The 25,512-nt window shown below is 51.0% G+C and overlaps 1 protein-coding gene and 1 non-coding gene across 2 annotated transcripts in view; both read right to left on the reverse strand.

Annotated features, from left to right (window-relative positions):
• LOC147736736 (alpha-tectorin-like) overlaps window positions 1-25,512 on the reverse strand; it is a 233,513-nt gene that overhangs the window by 111,612 nt on the left and 96,389 nt on the right. Inside the window, exons 7-8 of the mRNA XM_086952686.1 lie at window positions 16,927-17,461; window positions 8,799-8,995 (exon numbers count right to left, since the gene is read on the reverse strand). Of these exons, the coding sequence (XP_086808812.1) occupies window positions 8,799-8,995; window positions 16,927-17,461 (732 nt within the window). The remainder of the gene's footprint in view (window positions 1-8,798; window positions 8,996-16,926; window positions 17,462-25,512) is intronic.
• On the reverse strand, window positions 9,215-9,378 carry LOC147736737 (U1 spliceosomal RNA). The gene has a single exon (XR_015307916.1). It is a non-coding gene; the product is annotated as a U1 spliceosomal RNA (small nuclear RNA).

Below are 25,512 nucleotides of genomic sequence, written 5' to 3' on the forward strand. Positions count from 1 at the left end.
CTCTTCTCTCAGGCTGAGTGCCCTATTATGCTGCGCCCATGGATGATCACAGGTTCTAGAGCCTGAGTGCTCTATACAGCCCTCCCACATGCCTCTCTCCGGGCCAAAGCCCCCGTTTCTCTTCTCTCAGGCTGAGTGCCCTATTATGCTGCGCCCATGGATGATCACAGGTTCTAGAGCCTGAGTGCTCTATACAGCCCTCCCACATGCCTCTCTCCGGTCCAAAACCCCCGTTTCTCTTCTCTCAGGCTGAGTGCCCTATTATGCTGCGCCCATGGACGATCACAGGTTCTAGAGCCTGAGTACTCTATACAGCCCTCCCACATGCCTCTCTCCGGTCCAAAGCCCCCGTTTCTCTTCTCTCAGGCTGAGTGCCCTATTATGCTTCGCCCATGGACGATCACAGGTTCTAGAGCCTGAGTGCTCTATACAGCCCTCCCACATGCCTCTCTCTGGTCCAAAGCCCCAGTTTCTCTTCTCTCAGTGCCCTATTATGCTGCGCCCATGGACGATCACAGGTTCTAGAGCCTGAGTGCTCTATACAGCCCTCCCACATGCCTCTCCGGTCCAAAGCCCCAGTTTCTCTTCTCTCAGTGCCCTATTATGCTGCGCCCATGGACGATCACAGGTTCTAGAGCCTGAGTGCTCTATACCGCCCGCCCACATGCATCTCTCGGGTCCAAAGCCCCAGTTTCTCTCCTCTCAGGCTGAGTGCCCTATTATGCTGCGCCCATGGACGATCACAGGTTCTAGAGCCTGAGTGCTCTATACAGCCCTCCCACATGCCTCTCTCGGGTCCAAAGCCCCCGTTTCTCTTCTCTCAGGCTGAGTGCCCTATTATGCTGCGCCCATGGATGATCACAGGTTCTAGAGCCTTAGTGCTCTATAAAGCCCTCCCACATGCATCTCTCGGGTCCAAAGCCCCAGTTTCTCTCCTCTCAGGCTGAGTGCCCTATTATGCTGCGCCCATGGACGATCACAGGTTCTAGAGCCTGAGTGCTCTATACAGCCCTCCCACATGCCTCTCTCGGGTCCAAAGCCCCAGTTTCTCTTCTCTCAGGCTGAGTGCCCTATTATGCTGCGCCCATGGACGATCACAGGTTCTGGAGCCTGAGTGCTCTGTACAGCCCTCCCACGTGCCTCTCTCCGGGCCAAAGCCCCCGTTTCTCTTCTCTCAGGCTGAGTGCCCTACTATGCTGCCCCATGGATGATCACAGGTTCTAGAGCCTGAGTGCTCTATACAGCCCTCCCATATGCCTCTCTCCGGTCCAAAGCCCCCGTTTCTCTTCTCTCAGGCTGAGTGCCCTATTATGCTGCGCCCATGGACGATCACAGGTTCTAGAGCCTGAGTGCTCTATACAGCCCTCCCACATGCCTCTCTCGGGGCCAAAGCCCCCGTTTCTCTTCTCTCAGGCTGAGTGCCCTATTATGCTGCGCCCATGGACGATCACAGGTTCTAGAGCCTGAGTGCTCTATACCGCCCTCCCACATGCATCTCTCCGGTCCAAAGCCCCAGTTTCTCTTCTCTCAGGCTGAGTGACCTATTATGCTGCGCCCATGGACGATCACAGGTTCTAGAGCCTGAGTGCTCTATACGGCCCTCCCACATGCCTCTCTCCGGTCCAAAGCCCCCGTTTCTCTTCTCTCAGGCTGAGTGCCCTATTATGCTGCGCCCATGGATGATCACAGGTTCTAGAGCCTGAGTGCTCTATACAGCCCTCCCACATGCCTCTCTCCGGGCCAAAGCCCCCGTTTCTCTTCTCTCAGGCTGAGTGCCCTATTATGCTGCGCCCATGGATGATCACAGGTTCTAGAGCCTGAGTGCTCTATACAGCCCTCCCACATGCCTCTCTCCGGTCCAAAACCCCTGTTTCTCTTCTCTCAGGCTGAGTGCCCTATTATGCTGCGCCCATGGACGATCACAGGTTCTAGAGCCTGAGTACTCTATACAGCCCTCCCACATGCCTCTCTCCGGTCCAAAGCCCCCGTTTCTCTTCTCTCAGGCTGAGTGCCCTATTATGCTTCGCCCATGGACGATCACAGGTTCTAGAGCCTGAGTGCTCAATACAGCCCTCCCACATGCCTCTCTCCGGTCCAAAGCGCCAGTTTCTCTTCTCTCAGGCTGAGTGCCCTATTATGCTGCGCCCATGGACGATCACAGGTTCTAGAGCCTGAGTGCTCTATACAGCCCTCCCACATGCCTCTCTCTGGTCCTAAGCCCCAGTTTCTCTTCTCTCAGACTGAGTGCCCTATTATGCTGCGCCCATGGATGATCACAGGTTCTAGAGCCTGAGTGCTCTATACAGCCCTCCCACATGCCTCTCTCCGGTCCAAAGCCCCCCTTTCGCTTCTCTCAGGCTGAGTGCCCTATTATGCTGCGCCCATGGACGATCACAGGTTCTAGAGCCTGAGTGCTCTATAGAGCCCTCCCACATGCATCTCTCTGGTCCTAAGCCCCAGTTTCTCTTTTCTCAGACTGAATGCCCTATTATGCTGCGCCCATGGACGATCACAGGTTCTAGAGCCTGAGTGCTCTATACAGCCCTCCCACATGCCTCTCTCCGGTCCAAAGCCCCCGTTTCTCTTCTCTCAGGCTGAGTGCCCTATTATGCTGCGCCCATGGATGATCACAGGTTCTAGAGCCTGAGTGCTCTATACAGCCCTCCCACATGCCTCTCTCCGGGCCAAAGCCCCAGTTTCTCTTCTCTCAGGCTGAGTGCCCTATTATGCTGCCCATGGACGATCACAGGTTCTAGAACCTGAGTGCTCTATACAGCCCTCCCACATGCCTCTCTCCGGGCCAAAGCCCCAGTTTCTCTTCTCTCAGGCTGTGTGCCCTATTATGCTGCCCATGGACGATCACAGGTTCTAGAGCCTGAGTGCTCTAGACAGCCCTCCCACATGCATCTCCGGTCCAAAGCCCCAGTTTCTCTCCTCTCAGGCTGAGTGCCCTATTATGCTGCGCCCATGGACGATCACAGGTTCTAGAGCCTGAGTGCTCTATACAGCCCTCCCACATGCATCTCCGGTCCAAAGCCCCCGTTTCTCTTCTCTCAGGCTGAGTGCCCTATTATGCTGCGCCCATGGACGATCACAGGTTCTAGAGCCTGAGTGCTCTATACAGCCCTCCCACATGCATCTCTCGGGTCCAAAGCCCCAGTTTCTCTTCTCTCAGGCTGAGTGCCCTATTATGCTGCGCCCATGGACGATCACAGGTTCTAGAGCCTGAGTGCTCTGTACAGCCCTCCCACATGCATCTCTCCGGTCCAAAGCCCCCGTTTCTCTTTTCTCAGGCTGAGTGCCCTATTATGCTGCGCCCATGGACGGTCACAGGTTCTAGAGCCTCAGTACTCTATACAGCCCTCCCACATGCCTCTCTCCGGTCCAAAGCCACAGTTTCTCTTCTCTTAGGCTGAGTGCCCTATTATGCTGCGCCCATGGATGATCACAGGTTCTAGAGCCTGAGTGCTCTATACAGCCCTCCCACATGCCTCTCTCCGGGCCAAAGCCCCCGTTTCTCTTCTCTCAGGCTGAGTGCCCTATTATGCTGCGCCCATGGATGATCACAGGTTCTAGAGCCTGAGTGCTCTATACAGCCCTCCCACATGCATCTCTCCGGTCCAAAGCCCCAGTTTCTCTTCTCTCAGGCTGAGTGCCCTATTATGCTGCGCCCATGGATGATCACAGGTTCTAGAGCCTGAGTGCTCTATACAGCCCTCCCACATGCATCTCTCCGGGCCAAAGCCCCAGTTTCTCTTCTCTCAGGCTGAGTGCCCTATTATGCTGCGCCCATGGACGATCACAGGTTCTAGAGCCTGAGTGCTCTATACAGCCCTCCCACATGCATCTCTCCGGTCCAAAGCCCCAGTTTCTCTTCTCTCAGGCTGAGTGCCCTATTATGCTGCGCCCATGGACGATCACAGGTTCTAGAGCCTGAGTGCTCTGTACAGCCCTCCCACATGCATCTCTCCGGTCCAAAGCCCCCGTTTCTCTTCTCTCAGGCTGAGTGCCCTATTATGCTGCGCCCATGGACGGTCACAGGTTCTAGAGCCTGAGTACTCTATACAGCCCTCCCACATGCCTCTCTCCGGTCCAAAGCCACAGTTTCTCTTCTCTCAGGCTGAGTGCCCTATTATGCTGCGCCCATGGATGATCACAGGTTCTAGAGCCTGAGTGCTCTATACAGCCCTCCCACATGCCTCTCTCCGGTCCAAAGCCCCAGTTTCTCTTCTCTCAGGCTGAGTGCCCTATTATGCTGCGCCCATAGATGATCACAGGTTCTAGAGCCTGAGTGCTCTATACAGCCCTCCCACATGCATCTCTCCGGTCCAAAGCCCCCGTTTCTCTTCTCTCAGGCTGAGTGCCCTATTATGCTCCGCCCATGGACGGTCACAGGTTCTAGAGCCTCAGTACTCTATACAGCCCTCCCACATGCCTCTCTCCGGTCCAAAGCCACAGTTTCTCTTCTCTTAGGCTGAGTGCCCTATTATGCTGCGCCCATGGATGATCACAGGTTCTAGAGCCTGAGTGCTCTATACAGCCCTCCCACATGCCTCTCTCCGGGCCAAAGCCCCCGTTTCTCTTCTCTCAGGCTGAGTGCCCTATTATGCTGCGCCCATGGATGATCACAGGTTCTAGAGCCTGAGTGCTCTATACAGCCCTCCCACATGCATCTCTCCGGTCCAAAGCCCCAGTTTCTCTTCTCTCAGGCTGAGTGCCCTATTATGCTGCGCCCATGGATGATCACAGGTTCTAGAGCCTGAGTGCTCTATACAGCCCTCCCACATGCCTCTCTCCGGTCCAAAGCCCCAGTTTCTCTTCTCTCAGGCTGAGTGCCCTATTATGCTGCGCCCATGGAGGATCACAGGTTCTAGAGCCTGAGTGCTCTATACAGCCCTCCCACATGCCTCTCTCCGGTCCAAAGCCCCCGTTTCTCTTCTCTCAGGCTGAGTGCCCTATTATGCTGCGCCCATGGACGATCACAGGTTCTAGAGCCTAAGTGCTCTATACAGCCCTCCCACATGCATCTCTCGGGTCCAAAGCCCCAGTTTCTCTTCTCTCAGTGCCCTATTATGCTGCGCCCATGGACGATCACAGGTTCTAGAGCCTGAGTGCTCTATACAGCCCTCCCACATGCATCTCTCCGGTCCAAAGCCCCCGTTTCTCTTCTCTCAGGCTGAGTGCCCTATTATGCTGCGCCCATGGATGATCACAGGTTCTAGAGCCTGAGTGCTCTGTACAGCCCTCCCACATGCATCTCTCCGGTCCAAATCCCCCGTTTCTCTTCTCTCAGGCTGAGTGCCCTATTATGCTGCGCCCATGGACGATCACAGGTTCTAGAGCCTAAGTGCTCTATACAGCCCTCCCACATGCATCTCTCGGGTCCAAAGCCCCAGTTTCTCTTCTCTCAGTGCCCTATTATGCTGCGCCCATGGACGATCACAGGTTCTAGAGCCTGAGTGCTCTATACAGCCCTCCCACATGCATCTCTCCGGTCCAAAGCCCCCGTTTCTCTTCTCTCAGGCTGAGTGCCCTATTATGCTGCGCCCATGGACGATCACAGGTTCTAGAGCCTGAGTGCTCTATACAGCCCTCCCACATGCATCTCTCCGGTCCAAAGCCCCAGTTTCTCTTCTCTCAGGCTGAGTGCCCTATTATGCTGCGCCCATGGACGATCACAGGTTCTAGAGCCTGAGTGCTCTGTACAGCCCTCCCACATGCATCTCTCCGGTCCAAAGCCCCCGTTTCTCTTCTCTCAGGCTGAGTGCCCTATTATGCTGCGCCCATGGACGGTCACAGGTTCTAGAGCCTGAGTACTCTATACAGCCCTCCCACATGCCTCTCTCCGGTCCAAAGCCACAGTTTCTCTTCTCTCAGGCTGAGTGCCCTATTATGCTGCGCCCATGGATGATCACAGGTTCTAGAGCCTGAGTGCTCTATACAGCCCTCCCACATGCCTCTCTCCGGTCCAAAGCCCCAGTTTCTCTTCTCTCAGGCTGAGTGCCCTATTATGCTGCGCCCATGGACGATCACAGGTTCTAGAGCCTGAGTGCTCTGTACAGCCCTCCCACATGCATCTCTCCGGTCCAAAGCCCCCGTTTCTCTTCTCTCAGGCTGAGTGCCCTATTATGCTGCGCCCATGGACGGTCACAGGTTCTAGAGCCTGAGTACTCTATACAGCCCTCCCACATGCCTCTCTCCGGTCCAAAGCCACAGTTTCTCTTCTCTCAGGCTGAGTGCCCTATTATGCTGCGCCCATGGATGATCACAGGTTCTAGAGCCTGAGTGCTCTATACAGCCCTCCCACATGCCTCTCTCCGGGCCAAAGCCCCAGTTTCTCTTCTCTCAGGCTGAGTGCCCTATTATGCTGCGCACATGGATGATCACAGGTTCTAGAGCCTGAGTGCTCTATACAGCCCTCCCACATGCATCTCTCCGGTCCAAAGCCCCAGTTTCTCTTCTCTCAGGCTGAGTGCCCTATTATGCTGCGCCCATGGACGATCACAGGTTCTAGAGCCTGAGTGCTCTATACAGCCCTCCCACATGCATTTCTCCGGTCCAAAGCCCCAGTTTCTCTTCTCTCAGTGCCCTATTATGCTTCGCCGATGGACGATCACAGGTTCTAGAGCCTGAGTGCTCTATACAGCCCTCCCACATGCATCTCTCCGGTCCAAAGCCCCCGTTTCTCTTCTCTCAGGCTGAGTGCCCTATTATGCTGCCCACACCATCTTTTTCATTTTTCAGCCCCCCTTTTTGGATGAGCCACCCAGGGCTTCCACCGGGAGTCTAGGTGGAAGGTGACTTTCCTGTTTGGACAGCTCTGAAGTCACCTCCAAAGCAAAGACTTTTGGGAGCCACCGGCAAAATGACATGTTTCAGCTCGGGAGTTATCCTTCTCCTAAAAACAAAGGCCTTTGTAAAGCCATTTTGTTAAGAACTGGCTCCATCTTGTGTACCTTCATGGTGGCACTGTAAAACAGTTGCCTAAAGTGGTCACAAATGAACATTCGAGTGGACGGAGTAAAGGTAAATGCTGTAGAAGGCACTCTTTCTTCTCCCTTAGGTAGTCTGACCAAGCATGAGCTTTCAACAAGAGAACAGTCACAGAGGATCAGGAAACAACAACCACAATGGAAATTAAAGGTGTGCCACACCACCCAAGAGGACCAGTGGTCGCAGAAACTGGTTGCTCATCCCTCCTTCTGAAGCAGAGAAGAAGTGACAAAAGTGTTCCCCAGCCTGGCATCTACCTAGGATTGTCTCCGTCATCAGTTCCTCTGCACAACTCCCAGCTCAGGCCTTACAACCACAGCTACACTCCACAAGATATTCCAACGCGAACAAAACGCCTCTGCACGCCTCATCCTCGGACTCCCTCGCCACAGCCACATCACTGCCCACCTCAGAGACCTGCACCGGCTCCCGGTCAACAAGAGGATCACCTTCAAATTCGTCACCCACACTCACAAAGCACTCCACTATGCCGGACCAGCAAACCTCAACGAACGACTGTCCTTCTACACCCCGAATCGCCAGCTTTGCTCCGCCGACCTCGCCCTCGCTACTGTCCCACGCATCCGCCGAACGACCACCGGAGGCACAGATCATTCTCCCACCTCACCGCCCAGACATGGAACACCCTCCCCATCCACCTGCATCAGACCCAAGACCTGCTGACCTTCAGGAGACTTCTCAAGACCTGGCTGTTCGACCAGTAGCTGCCTTCTCCCACCCCCTAGGCGCCTTGAGACCCTCACGGGTGAGTAGCACGCTCTACAAATGACTGATGGATTGATTACAAGTGCCCATAATCCTCCGGGCATAAGACTGTCCACCTGACTTGCATGCACTTTGAGGGAAGTGAACTCTAGCATATTCAGTAGGATCATTGTTTGTGTAAAACATAAACTCATTTTGCAAAGTTTCTTAGAGGACATGCCAGGCTCTCCTGACCAGCTCCACGGTGGAGGACATGCCAGGCTCTCCTGACCATCCCACAGTGGAGGACATGCCAGGCTCTCCTGGCCAGCTCCACGGTGGAGGACATGCCAGGCACTCCTGACCAGCTCCACAATGGAGGTCATGCCAGGCTCCCCTGACCAGCTCCACAGTGGAGGACATGCCAGGCTCTCCTGACCATCCCACAGTGGAGGACATGCCAGGCTCCCCTGGCCAGCTCCACAGTGGAGGACATGCCAGGCTCCCCTGGCCAGCTCCACAATGGAGGACATGCCAGGCTCCCCTGACCAGCTCCACAGTGGAGGACATGCCAGGCTCTCCTGACCAGCTCCACAGTGGAGGACATGCCAGGCTCCCCTGGCCAGCTCCACAGTGGAGGACGTGCCAGGCTCTCCTGACCATCCCACAGTGGAGGTCATCACATATTGTTTTGCTTCCTCAATTTCAAACATGCGGCCAAGGGCCCAACATGTAATTTATTCTAGGTTTGTTACTGTGCCCTTGACGTTTACCCCTCCTAGGCTGGCTGTTCATGGTCGCTGCTAGTCCCCGATGAGTTAACGGGTACACCACATCTACTGTCCATCATACAAGACCCTGCCTATTACTAGAGGCCCTTGGATGCTCATGGCTACTGCTGAGAGCTCATTACTGCTCACTGATATTAGAGAATGAAAGGTGTGTTTGCATTTTCACTGCCACAGAAAACCAAATCTGTAGATCACACAAGATGCAAACTTTACTATAGTCGTCTTAGCATTTGTGATAGACTGCATGAACTCACACTTAGCCTCACATATCCTGTGCACAAGATCGCAGCCACTCTGAACTCAACTCACCTTATAGTACCTGCCCTCATAGCTGCACCCGCACTGCCCGGCACTGACACATTCGTTACCGCTTCTGAGAAATCCTGTGTTGCAGAAGCAGCCTTCGGAGCAGGAAGCCAGACACGTAGGCTCTGTAGAAGCACTGCAGGAGTCCTGACACCTTGCACCACAGAGCTCATAGTGGCTATTGGCGGGACAAGTAATGCCTGAAAAAAGCAGGTAGTGAGCACGAGTTATTCATGTAAAAGGAAGTGAGAGCTGACACGGTCATAACATTGTAGCGAAGCATCAGGCCCAGCATTCATTTGTGCTCATGCATTGGTTACACAAAGGCAGAAGCAGAGGCCACATTCAGCTAAACACCACTAAAAAGACATATGGGACCGAGATGATCCACATCTCACAACAATTACATTTTATTTTTTCAGGTGAAGGCGTGAACGCAGTCCCCCACTACCAGAAATTATGCAGACGAGTATCCTGCATTTAGGGACATCGCAGGGGTCAGCACATCCGGAGTGCAATGGATGAGCCTCACCCTGGGAGAACCACCTTTGTGATCATGGTGTCTCCCCTGCCAGGTAAGTATCGCAACAATTACATTAAACTGTTTTTCAAATGTCTACAAAAATGTATCATGTGCAGATGATGTTAACATTAGATTGATATTTCTCATTTTCTTGTTAAATATGGCAGAATAAATTGAGTTGATCTGCACTCACTTGGCCGGATGTGAGCAGGGCTTGCATTACCCTTGCAGGACGCACGGTGAAGCACGGACATGCAAGCTCTCCACACAGACCCACCTCGAATGGTTCTGCGTGGCATAGTAAATCTGGAGTAACGCACGGCAGCATAAGTTGCCGCGCACCCTCCCATGGTTTTGGACTCGTGGCCTGATTTACAAACACGAGTAAACCTGGGAATGCATCAAAATGCGGTGCCTTCCCAAGTGAGGAGTAACGTGGAGACAATTGTTTATTTCTCCTGTTTTTTCCTATTTCTACATGTGCTGCAATTTGTAGCACACATAGAAAGAGAAAAAAGCCTCTTAGGACTGTTTTTGTGCATAAAGGTGTCCCTTTCAGCACAAAACAATCTTGCCTGGCACCCTAGCACCATGCCGACTGCTTGGACAGACCGTTCATGAGCAATGCGCCCTTTATTTAATTAACACAAGATTGACGCGAGAAACCTACAGAGAAAACGGGACACATCCCTGTCCTTAAAGATTACGATACGCCCTGAGGAAGCCCCAGGCCGCATGGCCATGTAAAGGGGCGAAACACGTGTTGGCTGTTACTTCTTGTTGTTCACCTGAGAGAAAGTCTCAGTCTCACAGAAACTGTATAAAACAAGATTGCAAAAGATGAACAATTGCTATTTGGATTTTTTTCTGTACGAAATCTGAAATCGCCAAAATTAGTTCTGACACTCCATTGGAGCACCCTAGCACCATGGCAGCACACAGTGCGCCAATGCAAGGAGAGATCAGAAATGCACCATATCTTAGTAGACGTGGTGCATTCCTGCCCCCTCTTTCTCATGCAACGCAGCGCAGTAAGTTGTCTTTCTTCATTGCACATTTGTCAGTAAATCTGCTCCAGTGTATTCATTCATTTTCTTGTACAGAGAGTACACATAACAGCAGGCACACCAGTGGGGAGAAGCCACAGAGGTGGGGCGAGGCTCCCAAGCCTTAGACCTGGCAGTCTGAAACTCTGCAATACAAGGCTTGCGTAGCCCAGACGAGGTCTGAAGAGGAGCTGGTGGATGATGAAGGATTTTGTGAATCCTTGTTTTTAAAGATTGATAGCTAGATGAGTGGAAGTGTTTCATTGGCTAGCCGAGTGACGCAATAACACAATCTCGCGTTTATAGCTGTTCCAGGTTCTTGACCAGATAGTGATTTACATACCAAGTCACAAGGACACAGCCATCACCACCTATACTACAGAAAGACTTTGGGTCATACGGGGCTGAGGGCAAAGTTTTGCTGTCAGCGACACAGGTCTCCTCTTGGTCCTTCCTTGATGCATTTATAACGTTGGCAGAATTCATATTGTGGTATACAGACTAGGCTGCTCACCCTGGGGCTGTGGCTAGCCTTCTGAGGGTGTAAACCTCCCTGCATAGCTAATTTCCCACCTGTCCATGTGAAAAGGTGCTTGGGGCAGGGGTAGGGGGCTGTTTCTTCCGCAGGGAGTCAGTCCGGATGCAAATCAGAGGCGGTGCAGTCTTTACAGCTCACTGCCTTGATGTGCGACTTCACTAGCCTGCTTGAGAGGAGGGAGGTGTGATCTCCATCTGCCCAAGCCTTTGTTCCTGACTCCTGGGAGTGATCACTTAGCCTGGCAGGTGGTCGGAATCCTGTCTTGGTGGCAGCTGGTGCAATAAAGCGTAGTTTGCCCAGCCAGAACAGAGAGAAGCTGGGGCAACAAGGTAGGAAACCTCTAAGGTTTCCACCATGGTGCATGCCCTTCACCCAGGGCACGAGATTCATGTCAGGGGTGAGAAGGCACGTTGTTTGATACCAAACATGACATATTTTGGTGGTACCATATTGTAGCTGCCTACCTCGAGAATGCAGATGAAAATTTAGTCGATGGTCCTTGATAGTAAAGGTCTTCGTATGCTTGCATGAGGATCTTGAACGGGCATCTCTTCTGAATGGGGAGCCAGTGGCGGTTTCTGAAGTGGGGGATGTGGGTCCATCTGTGGCGGTCCAGGATGAGTCTGGATGTGGGTCCATCTGTGGCGGTCCAGGATGAGTCTGGATGTGGGTCCATCTGTGGCGGGCCAGGATGAGTCTGGATGTGGGTCCATCTGTGGAGGGCCAGGATGAGTCTGGATGTGGGTCCATCTGTGGAGGGCCAGGATGAGTCTGGATGTGGGTCCATCTGTGGAGGGCCAGGATGAGTCTGGATGTGGGTCCATCTGTGGAGGTCCAGGATGAGTCTGGATGTGGGTCCATCTGTGGAGGGCCAGGATGAGTCTGGATGTGGGTCCATCTGTGGAGGGCCTGGATGAGTCTGGATGTGGGTCCACCTGTGGAGGGCCAGGATGAGTCTGGATGTGGGTCCATCTGTGGAGGGCCAGGATGAGTCTGGATGTGGGTCCATCTGTGGAGGGCCAGGATGAGTCTGGATGTGGGTCCATCTGTGGAGGTCCAGGATGAGTCTGGATGTGGGTCCATCTGGGGAGGGCCAGGATGAGTCTGGATGTGGGTCCACCTGTGGAGAGCCAGGATGAGTCTGGATGTGGGTCCATCTGTGGAGGGCCAGGATGAGTCTGGATGTGGGTCCATCTGTGGAGGTCCAGGATGAGTCTGGATGTGGGTCCATCTGTGGAGGTCCAGGATGAGTCTGGATGTGGGTCCATCTGTGGAGGGCCAGGATGAGTCTGGATGTGGGTCCATCTGTGGCGGGCCAGGATGAGTCTGGATGTGGGTCCACCTGGGGACGGCCAGGATGAGTCTGGATGTGGGTCCATCTGTGGAGGGCCAGGATGAGTCTGGATGTGGGTCCATCTGTGGAGGGCCAGGATGAGTCTGGATGTGGGTCCATCTGTGGAGGGCCAGGATGAGTCTGGATGTGGGTCCACCTGTGGAGGGCCAGGATGAGTCTGGATGTGGGTCCATCTGTGGCGGTCCAGGATGAGTCTGGATGTGGGTCCATCTGTGGTGGGCCAGGATGAGTCTGGATGTGGGTCCATCTGTGGCGGTCCAGGATGAGTCTGGATGTGTGTCCATCTGTGGAGATCCAGGATGAGTCTGGATGTGTGTCCATCTGTGGAGGGCCTGGATGAGTCTGGATGTGGGTCCATCTGTGGCGGTCCAGGATGAGTCTGGATGTGGGTCCATCTGTGGCGGTCCAGGATGAGTCTGGATATGTGTCCATCTGTGGCAGTCCAGGATGAGTCTGGATGTGGGTCCATCTGTGGCGGTCCAGGATGAGTCTGGATGTGGGTCCATCTGGGGAGGTCCAGGATGAGTCTGGATGTGGGTCCATCTGTGGAGAGCCAGGATGAGTCTGGATGTGGGTCCATCTGTGGCGGTCCAGGATGAGTCTGGATGTGTGTCCATCTGTGGAGGTCCAGGAGGAGTCTGGATGTGGGTCCATCTGTGGCGGTCCAGGATGAGTCTGGATGTGGGTCCATCTGTGGAGGGCCAGGATGAGTCTGGATGTGGGTCCATCTGTGGCGGTCCAGGATGAGTCTGGATGTGGGTCCACCTGTGGAGGGCCAGGATGAGTCTGGATGTGGGTCCATCTGTGGAGGTCCAGGAGGAGTCTGGATGTGGGTCCATCTGTGGCGGTCCAGGATGAGTCTGGATGTGGGTCCATCTGTGGAGGGCCAGGATGAGTCTGGATGTGGGTCCATCTGTGGAGGGCCAGGATGAGTCTGGATGTGGGTCCATCTGTGGAGAGCCAGGATGAGTCTGGATGTGGGTCCATCTGTGGAGGTCCAGGATGAGTCTGGATGTGGGTCCATCTGTGGAGGGCCAGGATGAGTCTGGATGTGGGTCCATCTGTGGCGGTCCAGGATGAGTCTGGATGTGGGTCCATCTGGGGAGGTCCAGGATGAGTCTGGATGTGGGTCCATCTGTGGAGGGCCAGGATGAGTCTGGATGTGGGTCCATCTGTGGAGGTCCAGGATGAGTCTGGATGTGGGTCCATCTGTGGAGGTCCAGGATGAGTCTGGATGTGGGTCCATCTGTGGTGGGCCAGGATGAGTCTGGATGTGGGTCCATCTGTGGTGGGCCAGGATGAGTCTGGATGTGGGTCCATCTGGGGAGGGCCAGGATGAGTCTGGATGTGGGTCCATCTGTGGCGGTCCAGGATGAGTCTGGATGTGGGTCCATCTGGGGAGGGCCAGGATGAGTCTGGATGTGGGTCCATCTGTGGTGGGCCAGGATGAGTCTGGATGTGGGTCCATCTGGGGAGGGCCAGGATGAGTCTGGATGTGGGTCCATCTGTGGAGGTCCAGGATGAGTCTGGATGTGGGTCCATCTGTGGAGGGCCAGGATGAGTCTGGATGTGGGTCCATCTGTGGCGGTCCAGGATGAGTCTGGATGTGGGTCCATCTGGGGAGGTCCAGGATGAGTCTGGATGTGGGTCCATCTGTGGAGAGCCAGGATGAGTCTGGATGTGGGTCCATCTGTGGAGGGCCAGGATGAGTCTGGATGTGGGTCCATCTGTGGAGGGCCAGGATGAGTCTGGATGTGGGTCCATCTGTGGAGGGCCAGGATGAGTCTGGATGTGGGTCCATCTGTGGCGGTCCAGGATGAGTCTGGATGTGGGTCCATCTGGGGAGGGCCAGGATGAGTCTGGATGTGGGTCCATCTGTGGTGGGCCAGGATGAGTCTGGATGTGGGTCCATCTGGGGAGGGCCAGGATGAGGCTGGATGTGGGTCCATCTGTGGAGGTCCAGGATGAGTCTGGATGTGGGTCCATCTGTGGAGGGCCAGGATGAGTCTGGATGTGGGTCCATCTGTGGCGGTCCAGGATGAGTCTGGATGTGGGTCCATCTGGGGAGGTCCAGGATGAGTCTGGATGTGGGTCCATCTGTGGAGAGCCAGGATGAGTCTGGATGTGGGTCCATCTGTGGAGGGCCAGGATGAGTCTGGATGTGGGTCCATCTGTGGAGGGCCAGGATGAGTCTGGATGTGGGTCCATCTGTGGAGGGCCAGGATGAGTCTGGATGTGGGTCCATCTGTGGAGGGCCAGGATGAGTCTGGATGTGGGTCCATCTGTGGAGGGCCAGGATGAGTCTGGATGTGGGTCCATCTGTGGAGGGCCAGGATGAGTCTGGATGTGGGTCCATCTGTGGAGATCCAGGATGAGTCTGGATGTGTGTCCATCTGTGGAGGGCCTGGATGAGTCTGGATGTGGGTCCATCTGTGGAGGTCCAGGATGAGTCTGGATGTGGGTCCATCTGTGGAGGGCCAGGATGAGTCTGGATGTGGGTCCATCTGTGGAGAGCCAGGATGAGTCTGGATGTGGGTCCATCTGTGGAGGGCCAGGATGAGTCTGGATGTGGGTCCATCTGTGGAGGGCCAGGATGAGTCTGGATGTGGGTCCATCTGTGGAGGGCCAGGATGAGTCTGGATGTGGGTCCATCTGTGGAGGGCCAGGATGAGTCTGGATGTGGGTCCATCTGTGGAGGGCCAGGATGAGTCTGGATGTGGGTCCATCTGTGGAGGGCCAGGATGAGTCTGGATGTGGGTCCATCTGTGGAGGGCCAGGATGAGTCTGGATGTGGGTCCATCTGTGGAGGGCCAGGATGAGTCTGGATGTGGGTCCATCTGGGGAGGGCCAGGATGAGTCTGGATGTGGGTCCATCTGTGGAGGTCCAGGATGAGTCTGGATGTGGGTCCATCTGTGGAGGGCCAGGATGAGTCTGGATGTGGTGTTCTGTATGGTCTGGAGCCTTCTGAGGAGCTGGGTGGAAATTCCAGCATAGAGGGCGCTGCCGCAGTCGAGGCGGCGAATGACGAGGGCCTGCATGATGATCTTTCTGGCTGGAATGGGATCCATATGAAGATTCTGCGGGGCATGCAAAGGGTGTGTTTTGTTAATCATGGTAATTTGATCGCTGATGATGGTGCCCAGGGTGCATGCATGGTCCACTGCCCTCAGCTGTGGTCCCATGTGCAGGTGTTATTCCTGAAGATCATCACTTCTGTTTTGTCAGAGTTGAGTTTGGGGCAGTCGTCTCTCATCCATTTGGCTATGTTGGTCATGGCATTGCAGAAGTTGGTTTTGGAGTTGGCGAGGTCCTCGCTAAGCGAGAGGATAAGTTGAGTGTCAACTGCATAGGAGATTATGTTAAGTCTGTGGGATCTGACGACGTCAGTGAGAGCGTCATGTAGATGTTGAACAGGTTGGGGCTCGGTGATGATCGCTGGGGTGTGCCATATATGATGTCCTTGGGTGCAGAGGTGAAGGGAGGCAGTTGGATGCTCTGTGTGCGGCCTGTGAGGAAAGAGGCGATCTACCTGTGGGTGTTTTGTTGTATGCCGATGTAGAAGAGTCTTTTGATGAGGGTGTGATGGGAGATGGTGTCAAATATAGCAGAGAGGCGGAGGAGGAGCAGGACCACAGTTTCTCTGAGAGTTCTAATGTCTTCTGTGGCAGCAATTAACTAATTCTCAGTGCTGTGGTTGGCTCGGAATCCTGATGGTGAGGTATTTTGTTCAAGGTAATTGCTGAATAGTTGGTTGATGGCCTTCTCGAGTACTTTGGCTGAGTAGGGGAGCAGGGAGAATGGTCGGTAATTTTTGAGGTAACTGAGGTGGGTGGAGGGTTTCTTTAGCAGGGGTCTGACCTCTGCATGTTTCCATCTGTCCGTGCAAAGTGGTCAGGCAGCAGACTCCATAAGTGGTCCTTGGAGGTGGGAGCGGCAGGCAGGGAGGTGGGAGGGTGGGGCACTGGGAACCAGAGGAAAAACGGTTGTGAGCGGGAAATGTTGGGAGTGAGGGGCATTAACCAACCACTAAGAGAGGCGAGTCCCTTAACCAACTGAGGAAGCTGCACCCAAAGGCTAACAACAGAACTAAAACTGAACAAAAGGCTGAAGATTAATCTGTAATAACAGCAAAAGAAATACCCGTAACAAATATCTTTGACAAGAAATACCAGTAATCAGATTCCGGCCGGGTAGGATTCCCCAACAGCGGGACTGAACCTGAGGCCTCGAAATTGGAGGGCCTGGTAGCATCTTGAGGAGCTGTGCAGCAGGGGAGTGGGGGACAAGACCAGGGGCAAGGGATACTCAATCAGCATTTGGAGCAAAAGGTGGGAGGCGGGTTGACCATCCAAAAAGGGCCCTCTCCCACAGTCTATACAATATACAATACAAGTCTCGCGTAGCTAGATGAGGTCTGAAAAGGAGTCAGTGGGTGATCAGAGATTTTAGGAACCCTTGTTTTTAAAGATTGATAGCTAGATGAGTGGAAGGCTTTCCTTGGCTCGCCGAGTGACCCAATGACACAATCTCAGGCTTATAACAGCTCCAGTTTCTTGATAACAGAGTGGTTCATATTCCAATTCACAAGCAGAGAGCCATCACCACCTATAATACAGAAACACTCTGGGTCATACCTGGAACCCTGAACAACCACTGGACTAAGACTTACCGCAAGAGGTAGATGTCCTCCACTGGCCGACAGGGATGCCCCGTGCCTGGCACTGCTCGGTGTAGGTGGCCATGGAGAAACACAGCAAGGAGTGATCTCCCCCACGAGCGCAGAGGTCATTTACACAGCTATTCACAAAGGTCTCTGGTGACAAGAGTGTAACGCAGGCTGCAAAGGGCCCTGACGAAGATGCCATGATGCCACAGTTGGATGCACTACTATACTGTGACAGGTTTTGACCGATGCAGGCTGGAGATGCAGAATACTCTGTGCACTGAGTGCCTGTACTACCTCCACTAGCATTCACACTTCCATCAGAGAGGGAGTTATTTCCTGCCGGACTGTTGAAGCTCCCACAGATGCCGCAGGTGGAGGCGTTGTACCCCACAGACAAGGTGGCTGCCACATGGTGAAATCCATCGTAGGTCACGTCCAACCCAAAATCAGTGCGGATAGCCACCACCAGACCGCTCCACGATACATTGACCTTCCCACCGATGAGAGTCATGGGGATAAGAGACCAAATACCATTTACCTAAGTTATGCAAGAGAAAACGGAGCACAAGGAGAAAAAGCAATATTAGTCACTTTACCAATTGCTACATGAAGAGTAGTGAAATCACATTCAAGAAATCTTGCATGGGCATGGGAAAGTATTCATGAGCAAACATGCACATAGATATACCACCCATTCACACAAGAAGGCATGCACATGTAAACTTTACCTCCCTATTTGTTACAGAAATTCTAATTTCAAAAACAGGTTAAACATTGACATCTTGTAACAGAAAGAAAAGGAATGTTTCCTTAACTGTGGAGTGGTGTGGCTCACTGGTTAGAGGCGGCAGACCCGGAAGCAGAGGACGGCCCATGACCAGGGTTCAATTCCCGACGCGGCAGGGTCGTGGACCAGGGTCAGCGGACTCGATAATTCTCGCCTCGGTGCCTACTCCAACCAGGGATCACACTCGGCAACTCTGGGCATTAGCTTGCCTCATCTCCACAACGGCCCCCCACATACGCCGGGGATGCGTGGTTTCACCTTGGAGATACCCAGTAGGGACCATCTCGCAGGGAAAGCCAGGACGGGTTCCCCAGCGGTCTACAATGCGGAGATACCCCATGTGGGGTGATTCAGGCGCTTTACAAGACATCATTACATTACATTACATTACTCACTCCCCGCTATCTCAGTTGGCATTTCTTACTTATCTCTATCTATTTATTATCCCTTTCTGAGCAGACTTCATCTCTGTCTCATTCTTTGGCCCTCCCTTTCAGAGTTTCCCCTTCTCTCTTGTGAGAAGCTGGGTTTCTGTTGCAGTAACACCCCCCCCCCCTAGTTTTTGCCAGAATATTGATGTACTTTTGACTTGATATGGCCTGGGTTCCTGCCAATCGGGTTCCCAGGGCCTGTGTTCCTTACTCAAAATTAACCAACCCCAATTGGCATTTCGGGCCAGAGATCAGCCTCTGGTAAATGGTACCACAGGTACCCAGGGCACTGTGACCAGGAAAGACCTCTAAGGGCTGCAACACTTATTGTGCCACCCTTAGAGGCCCTGTACCCTGACACACACACTACCTTTACAGGCTGCATTTCTTGGTGCAGAACAAAGTGAAGAGTCAACATGACACACATCCCTGTGTGCCATGCCCACAAACCACTGCCCTGGCATAGGTCAGTCACCCCTGGGTGCACTATACCAGTGGTGAGGGTACAGGTGAATGAGCCCTGCACCCCTACAGTGTCTAAGTCCAGTGCAGTGCTGCCATTAAGAGTATATGGTGCTGGGAGTTTGTCACTACGAACTCCATAGCACCATAATGACTACACTGAAGACTGAGAAGTTTAGTATCAAACTTCTCAGCACATTAAACCCACACTGATGCCAGTGTGAGATTTAATGAAAAATGCACACAGAGGGCATATTAGAGATGCCCCCTGAAAACAACCTACCACTAGTGTGCAGGCTGAGTGGCTGATTTTAGCTGCCACCAACAGACATGTTTCTGAACCCCTGGGTCGAGAGCCTGCTGCTCTCTGGGGCCGGAAACAATGCACATCCTGGGACGAGGTGCCAAGCCTCCTTCCCCAGGAAGGGCAGGATTCACAAATGGGAAGCTTGAAAGGCTTGCCACCTTTGGGAGCTTCCACAACCACTTTCTGCTTTCAGCAACTGGTCCTCACTGGTCCTCACTGGTTTGGCCACCACTTTGGGCGGGAGAACCCATGGAGACAACAAGTGAGGAAGAGAGGTGTGCCCACTTTGCCCAACTCCACCCCTCAGGTGGGGGAGGCGAGATGAAGAACAACTCTCAGTCCCCGCCATCTTGCAGATGGGGGGACTCAGCCAACCAAGGAAAGGCTATAACGCCCCTCTCACTGGAGGTTGGCATAATGGGGCGTGTACCCACCCCAGGGAAGGGACCCATTGCTCCCATCCTTTTTACCTACCTGCAACACCTCTAAATCTAGAATTTAGGGGCACCCTGAACTTTGCTTCCTCAGACCAGAAGAAACTACAAGAAAAGAAGAAGGACCGAACAGCTGTGCAGGAGCTAACAAGAAGAAGACCCCTCTGATATGGCCCCAGCCCTACTGGCCTGTCTCCACCTTAAACCTGCTCCAGCGAAATCCCGGTGTGTCCTGCAGCCAGCAACCTCAAACACTCTAGGACCTGCCTGCCTGCCTTCACCACAAAGACTGTGTCTCCCGTGAACACCGGATTTTTTCATCTGCAACCTCTGGCTCCGGCCCAACACCGTGGTGCCGCACCTCTCTGCACCCGACGTCCACGGCCCGAGCTCGAATGGGCAAACACAACAAGGAGGTGCCCCCGGCAATCGTAATTCGAGATCCGGTGACCCTTGACCTGCCTCTAACCTCCAGCTGATGCCTGCAGCCTAAATCTGGAAGGTCCCCTCAACTGCAACCAGGAGCTGGTAAGAAGATCCGACCCTAAAAGGCTCCCCTGAACCCGAAGCCCCATGGTCTTGGGTTGCCCAACTGACAGTGCCTAACCCACCCCCAACTTCTCAACTTACCTCTTGAAGTGGTGGTCCCACCCAGAAGACCTTCGTCCCCAAGCCTGCAGTGCCTTTGCTAACCGGAGGATCCCCATTGCAAACAACAGTGCCCCCAATGGCAAAGCAGCACCCTGCACCCGGCCGCCCCAGTGCCGCTGAGGGTGCACCTTTGGTGCTACTTTGTTTCCCCACTTTGCCCTGAGCTAAAATTCAGGAGCTTTGCTCCCACAACCCTGTGGCCTGCTTGCCAGCAGCCACCAACCGGAGGCCCCCTATCCCCAGTTGGAGAACATTGGGCCTCAACACTCTGCACCCAGCCGCCCAAGTGCCACTGAGGGTGTACTGAGAGTGCCTCCCTGACCCGGGGGACCCCTGAGTCTAACCCCAGAACCTCAACTGCGACTACCGAATACGTACCCTAAAACTGATAACACTAATTTCCTCCATAGGATAGCATGGACTGTTTTTCTTGGATAAGTTTGAAGTGCGTAGTTCTTTAAAATGTTACTATTTACCAAAAGACGATTGTACTTACCTGTTTACATGAAATGTTCCAGAGTAGTATCCAGGTATACTACTCTGTGTAAAAAAGTAATCTCAAAAGTAACTTACCTGTAATCTTACTGAAAATCCTTTACAAAGTATTGCATTTCTCAGAAACAGCACTGCAAGTCAAATCAAAATGCATTTACAATTGCAATCCAAACTGTGTTGCACACTGTGGGGCAGATTTATAAGCCCCTTGCGCCACTTTTCCGTCACTTGTCCCATGTATATTTACCGCAAAATACTTAACACTCACCTGTGCCAGGTTTGCCTGGTTCTAGGAAATAAAATAACTAAAATAGTATTTTTATTCAAAAACAATTGGTCTGAAGTTCAGTTCTTGAGTGTGTGAGTTCATTTGCTGATTGAGTGGGTACAACAAATGCTTAACACTGTCCTCTGATACTGCCTTACTGCTCGACCACACTACCACGAAAAGAGAGGGAGGTGCTATCTAATTTTACCTCTGCCTACCTTTAGGGTTCCACTGGACTCTGTGCACACTAGACCTCACTTTGGTACAGTATATACAGAGCCAGCTTCCTACATCTCTCTCTTCCACTCTCCAATTCTACAGCAGAAGCCCTACTCTCTGGCTCAATTCTACTTGTGGATGAGGCCAAATCCCTGGGCTTCACACACTAAAAAGACCCCTAATCCTCACATCAATGCTGCTGCAGAGCCAGCTGAATTACAAATCAAACTCCTCAAAAGCATCAAACCACTATTTCCCATTGAGGACTTGAGGAGAGTTGTCCAATAACTGGTCCTCTAAAAACTTGACTATGGCAACTGATTTCTCCGCGGCATTCCTAAAATCCGCCTTGCTCTGGGTTGGAGTGAGCAAGGGGTTAGCCCTCCGGATGTGCTTCGTGCTGGGCGTGGACTGAGATGTATCTTCTCCGTGGGCGGCACTGGACGGCCCTTCAGATGGGAGGGGCCATTCTTTTACCAATGGATGAAACTGTTACATTCCAGTGAAGTAGTCTGAATAGGATTGGGGAGGGTCGAGGGGAAGGAGAGGTGTCATAAGGTCATAAATGGTCTAACTTGATCCATATTATAGACGAAGGTGCTACTGAAGGAAGAATTTAAGTTCTTTTTTGAAGGAAAGGTGACATGGGTTTGTTTTGATGGAGGGTGGGAGGGCATTCCATACTCTGGGGGTGGTGCCTGAGAAAGCTTGGGTCAGGTTTCTCGTTGTTCTACTTTTATAAACTTTTCAGGCAGCTGTTTACGGCACATCATAGCGCGCAGTGTATCCCTGACACACATACTGAAAATTAGATGCGGAGCACCTGATATTCTCTTCGATTCTCCAGACGCCTGAATTTTCTTTATTTTCCTTCAAACTTACACATGTTGATGTTGTATACTCCCTGATCTTACTGATATATATTTACATTTATGTATGTATGTATATATATATTCACTGAAAAAACCATAGGTTTCACACCAGTTATAGTTAGCTGGAAATTTTACTGACATAAAACCATTCAAATTCCCACGTTATAGTTAGTTGGACTCACTATAACTTGCACGCCTGCAATGCACTGCTGATGACGTCACATATTACATTACTCATGACATGGTCAGTGACATCACTCATGACATCACTGATGACACCATCCAGTGAATGTGTGTCTTTCTGAAAAATAAATATGTTTTATATATGTATTTGTAAAGGTCGATGGAAGAATAAATGTTTAAATAAATGTGTAAATGGATGTTTTTTTAATAAAATATTGATTGGTTAACTGGCTTATTAAGTGTATCTTAGTGAATACATATATTAGGGCGTAATGTTTAGATATTTAAATGTTTGCATCAGTGTTTCACTTTGTGTATAAGTGGCTGCATGGGTTGGTGAGTAGCTACATGTGTGTGTATCTGGGTTATTAGATGTTTTTTTAGTATCAGTATGAGTGTCAGTATGGTTTGGTGGGGGTATTACTTAGCACATAGATGCATCAATGATTGATTCACTGTTTGTATGTGTTTTGAAGACAGCATATTACAGGACTATGTGGATGGATGAGTGTGTATATGTGTGTGTTAGTGAGTAAACGACTGTCTCACTATTGTCTTTATCAGTAACAACATATGTTTTAATCTAGTATATGTGAGTATTGATATATATAAGTGAGTATATGTGAGAGTGAGAGATTGTAAGAGTTCCTGTTTAAATAAGTATGTGTTTCTATAAGTGATTGTTTAAGAGATTAAGTATGTGTAAGTGTCCTTAGAAGTAAGGTGGTAGTGTGTGTATAGTTGTATATGCAAATAAATGGATATTCAATAGTTTATTTGCATGTGTGAGTATGTGTGTGAGTAACAGGATGTATAGGTGTATCACTACATATGATGAGTGAGTATATGTATGAGTGACTATATAGAACTGTTGCTGAATGAGAGGATGTGTATATAGATGGTGGAATTACTGAATTGGTTGTTGTAAGTGGTATGGGTATCTCAATTTTTTTGAAAATGTTAGTTTCTATTTTTGAATATGTGTTTCAAGGCTTACATCACACTGAAAGGAGGCCTGTCAGTCTGTCACAAGGATGGTGTCATCAGTGATGTCATGAGTGATGTCACTGACCATGTCATGAGTGATTTAATATGTGACGTCATCAGCAGTGCATTGCAGGCGCGCAAGTTATAGTGAGTCCAACTAACTATAACGTGGGAATTTCAATGGTTTTATGTCAGTAAAATTTCCAGCTAACTATAACTGGTGTAAAACCTATGGTTTTTTGAGTGAATTCAATAGGTTTGTAAAATGCTAATTCCTAACTATAACTGGTGTGAAACCTATGGTTTTTTCAGTGAATTTCATAGGTTTTTTAAATGCTAATTCCTAACTATATATAAGGCCCCAAACCGATGTTTTTTTTTTTTATTTCAAAATGTTGTTAATAGCAAATGTCTATAGCTATGAAATGTAATATTTTTGAAAATGAATGAATCCTATATTTTATTTGTATTTAAAACAATTTTTTAAATGTATATATTTTAATTTTTTAATTTATTTTTTTACCCTTGAGCGCTCCCGGGGCGCGCCCCGGTGAGCGCCCCGGAAAGCGTAGTCTTTTGAAGTGCCCCAGGGCGCGCTCCGGAGAGCGTCCCGTTAGCGCTATTGCCGCGAACAAAAACATCATCGTGACGTATCGCGTAGCCGCGTCCACGTGATACGCACGGCGTAAGCGCACCCGGAAGCACTCAAGCGAATACGATCGCGCAAAGTAAACATCCGACGCGCTTACGCGACGCGACCCGGGGCGCGCCGGGAGCGCGCCGCGTAAGCTCGGCGGTCATGTGACCTGAAAATAACACTTTTAATTGGTGCAGAACAGTTTTGGTTTCATAATGATGAAATCCCTGGTCTTGTGACCTGAAAATAACACTTCTCATTGGTTCAGGCCTTTTTTTTTTCCAAATGATGAAAGACCCCACCTTTTTTCCTTATTCTGACTTTGTCCTTTGACTGAGGAAGACCTGTTTTGCAATCTTTGAGGTATATTTTGTACTTTGAAATGGCTTCAGTAGCAGCAGCAGCTGGAGCATCTGCACCACCACCACCGCCACAACCACCAAGAGGACCACCACAAGATTACATTGGTGGTCAACAAGAGGAGGAGGAGGAAGAGGAGGAGGAGGAGGAGGAGGGGAGGAGAAGGTGGCTGCAAGAACACAATACCCCATACCTGCCAAAACCACACATTGTATGGGAGTTTTTTTCGATACCAGAGGGCAAGAAAAAAGTCAATGCGGCCAAGGTGACTTGCCTAATCTGTGGCACGGAACTTTCAAGGGGGAACCCTAATAAAAAATACTCTTTTGGAAACAACACCATGATTCGCCACATGCAGCGCAGGCATCCAATGAACTATTCTGCTGCAGAGATGAGGGAACTGGCCAGTAATCCTCCCCAATCTTCAAGCACCACCTCCAAAAGAAAGCGACCCACTCCATCGGGACCAGAGGCAAGGGAGACGATCCCTTGCATTCAGCCACGGTTTGGGGATTTCCGTATAACATGTATTCATTGTGGTAAGACCATCTCCTATGGTGAACTGAGCATAAAGCTCATCGTCCTTGCTGGGGACAACCACAAATGCCCCAAAAAACCCTAATTTTTTCTTATTTTTTTTTTTTGCTCCAGTTGAGCCATTTTCAATTCCCTGTTTTTTCATTTCTCCCCATAAAAATAACAAAAAAAATATAAAATAGTTCATAAAAGCCAAAAAAAGTACAAAATGTTCCAAAAACACAAAAAAAATATAAAACAACAAAAAGAAGAAAAAAAACAGTTCTTTTTAGAACTACCTCCAATTTTGCAAAGTTTCGTGGAAATCCATTCAGCCGTTCGGGCTAAAAGTGAGTTCGACCGCCCTATGGAAATTAACATGGGGAAAACACGTTTTGGGACCCCCTTTTATCTCGGCCCGCTTCACGAATCCCCCCCAAACTTTCAAGGAAGGACGGAGCTTTGCGAGGCAAATTTGAGGAAATTTTCAGGCAGATTTGTCAACCGGCGCCAAAGTTATTCACAATAAAATTTTGAGATTTTGCATTGAAAAAAATCCTAACTATAACTACCTACTGGCGACCGCCAGTAGGTAATATATATATATATATATATATATATATATATATATATATATATCACAGAAAAAACCATAGGTTATAGACCATATATAGTTAGGAATTTGCATTTACAAAACCTTGAAAATTCACTGAAAAAACCATAGGTTATAGACCATATATAGTTAGGGATTAGCATTTAAAAAACCTTATTTTATTTGCACAAAACCATTGAAATTCCATATATAGTTAGTTGCACTAACTATATATCGCGGACCCGCAATCCACTGCTAATGATGTCACATATTACATCATTCATGACATGGTCAGTGACATCACTGATGACATCACTGATGACATCTCAAATGACATCACTGATGACATCACTGATGACATCTCAAATGACATCACTGATGCCATCAC

Source organism: Lissotriton vulgaris, chromosome 1_2, assembly GCF_964263255.1.
Source record: "Lissotriton vulgaris chromosome 1_2, aLisVul1.2, whole genome shotgun sequence".
In the NCBI taxonomy this organism is placed as follows: domain Eukaryota; kingdom Metazoa; phylum Chordata; class Amphibia; order Caudata; family Salamandridae; genus Lissotriton; species Lissotriton vulgaris.